At 38.9% G+C, this 11,002-nt stretch overlaps 1 protein-coding gene across 1 annotated transcript in view; it reads left to right on the top strand.

Moving 5' to 3' along the window:
* CFAP43 (cilia and flagella associated protein 43) overlaps nt 1-11,002 on the top strand; it is a 108,673-nt gene that overhangs the window by 74,209 nt on the left and 23,462 nt on the right. The window contains exons 27-28 of the mRNA XM_011957330.1: nt 167-292; nt 9,575-9,694. Of these exons, the coding sequence (XP_011812720.1) occupies nt 167-292; nt 9,575-9,694 (246 nt within the window). The remainder of the gene's footprint in view (nt 1-166; nt 293-9,574; nt 9,695-11,002) is intronic.

The following is an 11,002-nucleotide window of genomic DNA, read 5'->3' on the forward strand; positions in this document are numbered from 1 at the left end:
AAAAATTGTTGTAAAATTTTAAAATACCTTTTGCCCAAGATGTCAGGTCGTTGTCCCTGCCAATGTGAAGGACTGTACCCTTTTAAAGGGCTGTTTTTAAAAAAACTCTGAGCTTTTACTGCATTTATGTTTAAGCTGAAATATATGCTTTTCTTCATATCCTCAGGTGATTCCTCAACCTGCTTTCATGGCAAAACCTGATGCTGTGTGGACTGAAGAAGAAAGAAAACAATTCAAAGATTATGAGAAAAAAGTAAAGGAGTTAAATGAAGAAAGAGATAAATATAGAAAGGTCAGAAGAGCAAAGAATTAATATAACCTACCATATCCAGAGTGCTATTTAAATATCTTTTCAAATGTTTTCTATTTTCTCATATCTTTAATAGCTTAAGGATAGTGTTTCAGCTTAAATTCTCAAGAGAATTTGGAGAAGTAGGTGGAGATAAATTTAAGGAGTTAAAACAATTTTAAAGCAAAGAAACATATAGCAATAGTTGTTGTAAAAGCTCTTATTGATTTCAGCATTTCCCATGTCATTACAATTCATTTGGCCCTTCATTCATTCTTCAGGTGTTCAATGAACACCTAATACAACATGTTCAAGTCACAGCAAGGTATTGCTCTGTGTTATGTACATTTATTTGAATTCAGTAATACTTTTGCTTGATTTGTTCTCCATCTCGAGAAAAGGGTTTGAAGAACAAATGGCACAATCAATGCAGTACATTATTTACAACTCAAATTCAAGGTTTTTACAGTGCAGTTCTGCTACTTTTATCCCCATGCATCAGAAGGAAACACTGTCACATTAAAATTGCTCACAATTACAGTAGAGATATAAAAGATGATGATGTGCAGTCAAGTAAATAATATTTATTCTTCTGTGAAGGAAGTAAAGTCCTACCATCATTCAAAGTGGGACAACTTGCCCGCTTGCTAGTGACTATAGCTCATGAAGAGCTTCTTTGAGTCTGTGGTGAACCTGTCCACATTTTCATTCACTGCAGCCCTGTAGGGTCCCTTATATTTTAACCTAAAATGGTTCTTACTCAAAGCCAAAATCAGTAATACTGAAAGAAGTAAAGATTTCAAAGAGTTAGGGAGTATAGATGCCTAAGGAATAAAGACTGGTGACCTATCAACAACATTTACTCCACAGTTTTGTGTTGTAAGATAGTTCACTTCCTGCACCCTCACATCCCTGCACCTTCTTCGTACTCACCTGCTGAAACCCCAGCCTTGATTAAATCCGGTACTCTGCCTTCTCTGCACCTACACCCATGAAGTGGCTAAAGAAAAACTACTGACTGGGTTTACTCAAAATTATGACCTTAATCTCAATCGGGTCCTTAGAGCTGCTCTGCAATGCTACCCCATTTTTCCCCTAGCCATGTGCTCTCACACTTGAATGCAAGTCTGCATCACCTGGCAGATTTGTTAAAAATGCAGATTCTGATTTTATTATTGCTCTGGGAAAATGGAAGGATGCTGAGATTTTGCGCTCCAAACAGGCTATTGCTGGCCAGTGGACCTTACTTTTAGTGGCAGGATCCTAGAGTACCATTTCACACCCATTGCTCATCTCCCAAACTTTCAACACCTGATGCCCTCAACTCACTCTCACCTTATTTTCTGTTTTACTAAGAGAAGAGAGGCAACTAAAAGTGATTCCCCTTACTCCTCTACTGCTGTATCCACCTGCCACCTGCACTGAATCCATAGTGTCTGCCTTTCTGCTTCTTATGGGTGAAATGGCTTTGCATCCACCTAAGCCTGGTCCTCTCCTGGTGCACTAGCCGCCATCCCATCTCACCTACTCCATGTCATTACTCATCAATTTACCCTCTTCTTTCCTGCATCATCAATTTTTCCCACCCTGTGGATTTTCCCCATCAGTGTAGACACATGCTGTAATTGTATACATCTCTCATCTTATTAAAAAAAAAAAAAACTTCCTGGAAGGAAATGCTAGAGTTCTTTCTACTGTTCTTGTGATATTTGGGTCAGTGTAAATTTATTTCAAAACAAAAAGTAAAAAGAAGAAACCCACTCCTTTGACCTCTCTTTCCCCCTGGATCACTCAATGTCTCTGCTCTCCTTTACAGCAAAACTCAAAAAAATCTGTGTGGATGGTTTTCAGTTTCTCTCTCTCAATTAAAAAACTTGTATTGTGGGAAATGTCAAATATGTATAAAAATAGAGAGAACAGTATAATGACTCCTTTGTCCAGCTTCCACAATTATCTACTCACGGCCACTCTTAATTCATTTTATACCTCCACTTACTTCCCTAACATTGGATTTTTTTTTCACCAATTTTTATTTTAGAATTATTCAAATGTATATAAATGTTACATGAATAGTACCATCTATATACCATATATTTGTATCAATAGCATATATATTATATATATGTTATTTTATATATACCTGTGCACAGCAGTTTTTTATATTGCCACATTTGTTCTCTTTTTCTCCTGAATAGAGATAAATCACAGATATCATGATATTCCTAAATAATACAGCATAAACCTCTTAAGAACAAAAATATTCTTCTACATAACCACAGTAAAATTATCATACAAAATAAGCTTAACATTAATATGATTATCTAATTAAGTCCATATTCAGATTACCCTGTTGTCCAAGTAATGTCCTTCATAGCTTTTTTTGTTGCTGTTTATCTAAAAATCTAATCAATTTCACTTAGTTTTTAATGTTCTTTTAGTCTCCTTTAATCCAGAACAGTTCTACAACTTTGTGTTTGTGTTCCATGACATTGACATTTTTTAAAAATTGAAGCTGATTTTTTTGTGGAATGTCCTCCAAGTTGAATTTGATTGTTTCCTAATGATTAGATTGAGGTGCAATAATATTTCTGACAATCATACTAAGTAGATGATGCTGTGTCTTTGGTGCATTGTATCAGGAGGCTCCTGATTTCAGTCAGCCCCACTATTGGTAACATTAAGTATGATCACTGGAAAGAAGGTTTCTCCAGATTTCTTTATTATAGAAGTTCTCTTTCTCCTTCGTGTGTAATAACTCATCTGTGGGGGGTGATATTTTGAATCTGACTCTCTGTTCATTCTGTCTTTTGGCATCCATTGATGATCCTTGCCTGAATCAATTATGACTATAGTGATTGCAAGATGGTGCCTTTCTAGTTTTTATCATTTATTTTATATTTACTAGTTAGTATTCTTCCGCAAAGAAGAACTTTTCCTCTGCCCAACCAGAGGCATACTCTAACTTAATGTGTTTTAATCCATGACTATCATTATTATTTCTGTTTTTCAAAGTGTTTGGAGCTTCTTCAAGTTGTTATCTGTGTCCTTTTCATGTGTCTTCATCAGTTTTTGAGCACTTTCTCCCTTTCTAACACAGCAAGATGTTCTAGGCACCTAGAATCAGCTATTTTTCTTTTTAGAGAATCCTGGATTCCTTTTACTGGGAATTGGTATTTAGAGACCAAGATCTGGGTACTAGATGTGCTCTTTGCTATAGGGGTTAGGAGTCATTCTCTCTCTCTCTCTCTCTCTCTCTCTCTCTCTCTGTCTCTCTCTCTCTCTCTCTCTCTCTCTCTGTCTCTCTCTCTCTCTCTTTCTCTCTCACACACACACACATACACACACATGCAGTTAGCTCCAATTCCAACTCAATTCCAATTCAACAGCACAGGGTTCTTTTCTCTTTCCTTCATTAAATATGTAGGTCTCCTTTTTTCAGTGAAAACTCTAGTTCCCAAAATATAAATATACTTACTGATTTGATCAGTCCTACAATGTGTATAAAATACCTCTATCAAAAATGCTATCCCATCTACCGCCTATTTTTTTTTCACCAAACTGTCTCTGCTTCTTCCTGGAGATTCCAGCTGGGCTGGAGGCTGAGCCCCTTTGGTAACAACATTTAAGGGAACATGAGCACAATGCATAATGTCCTTAAAAGCGTGTTGTGATGTGCGCATTTTGTAATTACCTTTTTTGTTGTTTTATAGCAACCATATGTAAAACATTCCAAATACTTCTACAGCTCTGCAATCTAATCTCTTTGTCACTTTTGGAAGGTGACTTTTCATCTTAATGCACATTGCCCTCTCTGTAGAGGAAGGAAAAAGGTATGGGCCAGCCTTACTGAGAACTAAACAGACTCCAGGGAAAGACTCCCTGGTGGGAAACCACATTGTTCTCTACAAAGTATCAGCCAAACCAGAAAGGTGATTCCAGGAGGGGTTAGCCAAACAGCAGCAACAACAAAAAGGTGCAGTTCAGGTTTTCAGCTTTAAGATATCTTTGGACAATGTTATTTTTACTTGTTTTATTTTTTTCATTAGAAGTGACCAAAATTAAGATAGTGAGGCCTCTGAGACCAGATTTTTGTCCCATCCCTATCCCCTTCCGAGTTGCTCACAGGATAGATCATGTGCCCCTTATGTTGAGGGGATCACTTAACTGCTCTCCTGCCTCCTTTAAAGAAAGAAATAAGATTATGTTTTTGCCACCGATTTAGCCATATAAACCCCATCTCCTTGCCCTTTTCTGGGTTTCGAGCTGCTGTCTCTAAAGTGCCATATCATTGTGCTTGGTTTCAGTCGGTGCTGGAGAAATTTTGAACAGGTTATGTACAAGACCTTTTAAATGTTATTATTATTTTGGAACTTTGCTTCTTTGGGTTCGTGGCATCTGGGCCACCCTGCTTGGTGTTTGGACGAACGGAGGCAAGATGGTGCACTTCCGGGTTCTTCATCCCCCCCTCCCAACTTTTCCCGCGCGCGCGAAAATGCAGCCAGTGACCCGGGAAGGTGCAGACCAACTGGGCATGCACCAGGTGACGTCAATCCAAAGAGACCAAGATTTACCTGGTCGCACCTGCGGAACGCCCCTGACACGCCCGTGCCCCGCCTATTGCCCTCCCACTCCTAGAAAAGCCGCTCTCCACCAGTGAGCCACGCGGTCTTCCTCCAGCCCCACTGAAGTCGGGATGCAGGAACCCCGCCCGAGAGCCCCACAAAGGGGGGACTCTGTCGGCCTTCTTTGCCAGAGGCCGACAGACTTCTTCCCCACACCTTAGGTTACCAAAATAAACTTGCAGTTTTGCTCCTACACTTGCCTACCCGCTGGTTCTTTTGTGCCCGCTCTGGTGATCTTAGAAAAACAAGTCACTTGGCTGTGAGGGCTCTCTACAGTCTGTGGGCTGGCAGTTTGCTGATCGTTTCAAGAGTCTTTCCCTACTAAATCCCCACCTTTTGGTAAGATTTTTGTGTAAGGTCTGTTAGGTTTACATCCTGAAGCTTATTGGCTTAAAATGTACTCTTCTTTGATATAGTCTTTTTGGGGCCAGTTGGGAGAAAGAGAAACCAATAGTGCAACCATTTTGATACTGAATATTAACAGGTATCTTTTTGGAAATAAAGAACCAGTCCCTCCAAACAAACAAACAAAACAAATACTATAGCAATTTTCAGATTTCCTAGTAGCTCTTTTTTGTTCTTAAACTATATCCCACTAAGAATACACCAACATATTATGCTGAGAATTACTTAGACTAATTCTTTTTTCCCCCTTTCTGTGAGGATAACATTACCAGTTTGATATACAGTTGACTTATTTAAGCAATGGGGAAGAGGCTGGTGTGTCTTCCGATTTTATGATTTTTCTTTTGTTTCTACATGACCCCCTAATTTCCACCTCTCCCTTCTTTCCCTTTACTCCTGAGTTTTTACAGGGTACTTCCCTCTTTCGAGTTGCCCTTTTCTCCCCAAAGCAGTACCCTGAGACCACACCTCTACCCTTTTAAGTCCCTTATTTTTTATTTCAAAGTAGCTGCTTTTCTGACACCTCTACAGCTACCACTCTAATGCAAACTACTGTTACCTTTCCCAGGATTTATTGCCTTAGTTCCTCTGCCCCCTGCCTCCTCCCCCAATCCGTATATCCCATCTCATTTCATCTCCTGTCATTCTTTCCCTCATTAACTGTTCCAGTTCCACTGATTTCCTTACTGTTCCTCAGATACCCAGCAAACTCTTGACTCAAACACCCATAGCTCATTCTCGCTGCAGGTCCTTGACACACCGTATCCTTGGCCTGGAGCGCTCTTCCCCCATTTAGCTACATGACTGGCATTCTCAGGACTTTGAGATCTCTATTCAATTGTCACCTCATCTTCCTATGATGGTGGAAATCCCTGCTTCTCCTCAATCCTGCCCTGTGTCCCTTTTTCCCTGACTTATGGTTCTCCATAATACCACCACCTGGCTGAGTTCATTTTTACCTGTTTACTTATTATCAGTCTTCTCTACTAGAATACAGTATGAGGGAGGAGAACTGTCTTTGTTCAATATTATATTCCCAGTTTTTAGAACTATACTCCATTCATAATAAGCACTTAAGGAAGATTTATTGAATGAATAAATGAATTTGTTGATACCTATTATGTGCCAGGCACTCTTCTGAGTACTGGGGATTCATAGATTAAAGGATACATCCTTTACCTTCACCAGCCTGGTCAGCGAAAACAATACCTTCTTAAATGGCAGGCCATTTCTTTTGTTGTCGTTGTTGTTTCAGAGCTGGGAGAAATTCTAGGTGTGATGGATTTCTGCATGGTTCATATAAACCTCCTACTTGGTCTTTCACTTTGCATCTCATTTCTCAGCATCTGATGCAGATATTTTTAGGCAAAATTAGACTTTTCTAGGAATGTTTGAAGAAAAATGACATTCATATTTTTTACAAATATATTCCTTGAGTGCCCACTATGGGCTTGGTACAATGGCAGGTCCTGAGGGATGTGCATGAATAAGACAGACACAGCCTCTCCTCCCCCACCCCCTTCACAATGACCATTATGTGGAGTGGAGACGGTTATATAGTAACTGTGCATTCGCAAGATAATTATTTAACTGCAATGTGATAAATTAGAAGGGCAAGTTCAGGGTGCCATCTATGACGGTGAACACAGGCACTGACTTAGATCAGCCACTGGTACCCACCAGATCCCCTTTGCAGGCTGCTGTGCCCATCCCCTCACTGCTATGAGTGTTCCTGATAGAGGCTTACACCTGAGACCTTCTCTGGAATGTTGTTGCCCTTGGATGATCAAGGGAGCCTCCTTGTCCAGAGACATCCCCAAGTTTACACTATTGCCCTCACCCAGGGCAGCCAGTGACCTGCTGATAGAGCCCAAGGGGAAGGGGGTACAAAACCCCAGCCTCCTCACCCCAAAATGAGACAGTTCAGCAGAGTCCCTTTCATTTCTACCAACCCTGGGAATCAGGCCAAGGCTGGGCTTCATTGCTCAGCTCCTGCCTCTTGCCTGTCCTGTTTCCCTCACCCACTTACAGGTGTCTCCTAAAGAGCGCCCCATCCAGAAATCATGTGCCCTGGAATCTTGTTTCAGGCCTTGCTTCTGAGACTTAAGACAGGGCCCAAGGAACTCTTCCTTGAGAACATGGCATTTATGCTTGCATTGGAAAAGTGAGAATGACTGAAGAGGCTGAAGAGTGGGAAATGAAGCATAGGCAGACGGAAGAGCGTGTGAGAAGGACCTGCAATGGGAAGAATTTGGGGCATTTGAAGAAGAAATGGCAAAGGACCATTTTACATTACAAAAACATTCTTTCGGACCAGAGACCCTCAAAAGGCCCAGAATCTCAATGTTTTTAAAGAAGGTTGGATCTAAGACATGTAGACAATCTGGCCTCAGCCAGCTAGGTCTGTGGCCATTTGCCATATGCTGATGTTTTCATCATCTAGGAACAGGTGAACTTGATAAAGGGCCACCAGGAGGACACAATCTGTGGGACTTTTCCATGCCTATGAGATAGTGACATAAATTATTGTAAGCAAATGACCCTGAGATGTGTTTTTTTCGTATTTGTTTGTTTTATTTTCATATCTCCTCACTGTTAGGTAACTTAATTTGGATGGTCTTTCTCCTGGCATCATATGCCTCTATTATTTTTGCTAAACCTCTTTCTCCATTATCCTCCCAGAATCAGTTACTTTCCTTATTAATCTGGCGTAGAGAGAACTTGGCTTTTTAAACTGGTGTATATTTAAACTATTTATTACCATCATAGTAATAATTAATTTGAATAAGAATTATCAATGGATGCTAAAGCTGGTAGATAAAATAGCAATGAGAAACAAGATATTTACATAGTCTGAAAGTATCTTTCCACAAATTAATAAATTACAAATGGAAAAACTAACTTTACAATAGAGAAAGTGGCAAACACTACTTAACCAAGTGATCCAAGTTAACATCGCCAATAATGAAGCAAACCAACATCATGTATCTCCTGATGAGGTAGACACAGAAGGACATAACATAATTTATGTAGTCTTCCTGCTAAAAATGTGTAACCTGGGTGTACAATTGAGAAAACATCAGACAAACCTAAACTAAATGACATTCTACAAAATAAGTGGCCTGTCCTCAAGTGTCTGCAAATTATTCTCAAATGGTTCAGAAAAGTGTAGGAAAGAAAGTAGATAGGTAGGGGGCAGGGAGTGGGTGGGAGAGAGAGAGAGAAAAGTGATAAAGCAAATAGGGTAGAATGTCTACAGTTGGTGACTTTGAAAAAGGTATATGGGAATTCTTTGTACTATTCTTGCAACTTTTCTATAAGTTTGAAGTTGTACAAAATAAAAAGTTACAAACAAATGTAAGGATAAAAATGATTTATACTAATATACCTCTTTTTTACATGTTTTTTACTTTGTATTTTTTTATTTTTAATTTTGCGGGTACAAAGTAGGTGTATATATTTGTGGGCTACATGAGATGTTTTGATACAGGCATGCAATGTGAAATAATCACAACATGGAGAATGGGGTATCCATCCTCACAAGCTTTTATCCTTTGGGTTAGAAACAATCCAGTTATACTCTTTTAGTTATTTTTTAATGTTCAGTTAAGTGATTGTTGACTATAGTCACCCTGTTGTGCAATCAAAATTATACCTCATATTTTAATATTGCTCTCTTTAAAAGTATAAATTTATAGCTTTTCACTTATGTCCTGATGGAATTTTTTCAAAAGAGAGGGCAAGGGAACATTTTCCTTTTGATATAGAACTGTTTGGAGAGACAAAACATACAGAAAACAAGAGAGTACAAATATATAGATATACATATATGTATATTGACTTCTTGTTTCCTTAAAATAGAAATAATGCCGTGAAAATGACCAGTCCTTGAAAAAAATAAAAATTTTTAGAACTAAATCATGTGTCTGGAGATTGCTGTGCTATATAAAGAGTGAGGATTTTCTGGAAAGATTTGCTGCAATTTGCTTTCCTATCCTACTTCTGCCTGTATCATTAGCCATGATCAGTAATTTTAAGCTTTTTTTCCCAAGGTAATCTTTTCTAAGCAAAAATCTCAACACACAGTATATTAAACAGATCCAAGTGGGACCATCTCTGGTTTAAGAGAGTACAGGGCCCAGAACACCTTGCGAGGGTTGCCCTCCATCTGCTCCCCGCTTGTGGTGAAATTTAAACATCACTTCCTAGGAGCCTTTAATACTCCTAAATGCTAACTTTACTGTTGTCTTCCTTTTAGTCATTAGAAGCAGAACTGAAGAAACTTCAAAACTCTATTCAAGAAAGCACACAGGCCTTTGATGAACACTTGAAAAGACTTTTTGAAAGGAGAGTGAAGGCAGAGATGGTTACCAACCAGGTAAATAAAAGCTTTACTTATGTGACTTTTTTTTTAATATATATATATAAGCTTTATTAAAGTATAATTAACATACAATAAACTCTGCATGTTTAAAATGTACAATTGATAGTTTTCACATTCATGGCACCATCACCACAATCAAAATAATCAACATATTCATCACCCTCGAAAGTTTCCTTGTGTCTCTCCACAATCCCTCTCTCCCATCCTCTTGTTTTTCTCTCCCATACCCAGGCAATCAATAATCTGCTTTCCATAACTATCAGTTACTTTGCATTTTCTAGAGTTTTATGTGGGTGGAATAATACAGTATATACTCATTTCAGTCTGATTGATTCTTCTTTTAATCAGTGTAATTATTTTGAGATCTGTTCATGTATCAGTAGTTAATTCCTTTTCATTGTAGATTCATATTCAGTTGCATGGATGTATCAGTTTGTTTACCCCTTTACCTGATGGACATTGGACTATACAGTTAATAGTTCAAACATAATGAATGTGTAATTACCTTCAAGGCTGGTTGTTTCTGAGAAGACACTGTCCCAGATTTTTCTCCATCCTTTTTATCTGTGGCTATATTTGAAACAGAATATTTCTTTTCACTTGTAGCCTTCAAGGCCGGTTGTTTCTGAGAAGACACTGGATCGCTATTTATAGGAAGCTCTTCAGATGTCTTTTCTCTTTTGTGTTCAGAAGTTAGTCTGAAAATGACTTTATTCTGAGTCTGTATCACATAATCTTCTGCAGTCTTTCCATATGCATCTCGAGAAAACACATCAATATTGTGCTGCTGCAGAAGAAGAACGACTATATCTTTTTCTCCAAGAGTAACAGCAAGTATGAGGGCTGATCTGTTAAGAAAATCAACTGCATTTACGTTTGCATTTTTCTTTAATAAAAATTTCACCATGTTCACTTTTGCTCGACTCACAGCAAGTAAAAGTGGTTGATATTCATACTTGCTGCATTCTTCAATATCTGTACCATAAAAAAGAAGTTTTTCTATCATGGATGTATCTTCATTATACACAGCATAGTGTAGAGCAGTCCTTCCATAGAAATCCGTAATATTTGGATTGGCACCATTTTTCAGCAGAATAGTTGCACAAGCCTCCTGCCTCAGTTGTACAGCCTTGATCAGAGGTGTCCTGTATTCACGGTCGTAGATGTTAAGCTCACAACTTCTGGACACCAGGAGAGATACCATGTCCGGTTGGCCAGTGGCACAGGCCAAATGTAGGACAGTCCTGCCGCGCGGTCGCAACTCTGCCTCATCGTCTGGTTCCGGACCCCGCGGCTCCTGCT

This window comes from Colobus angolensis, unplaced genomic scaffold, assembly GCF_000951035.1.
Source record: "Colobus angolensis palliatus isolate OR3802 unplaced genomic scaffold, Cang.pa_1.0 Scaffold44, whole genome shotgun sequence".
Lineage (NCBI taxonomy): Eukaryota > Metazoa > Chordata > Mammalia > Primates > Cercopithecidae > Colobus > Colobus angolensis.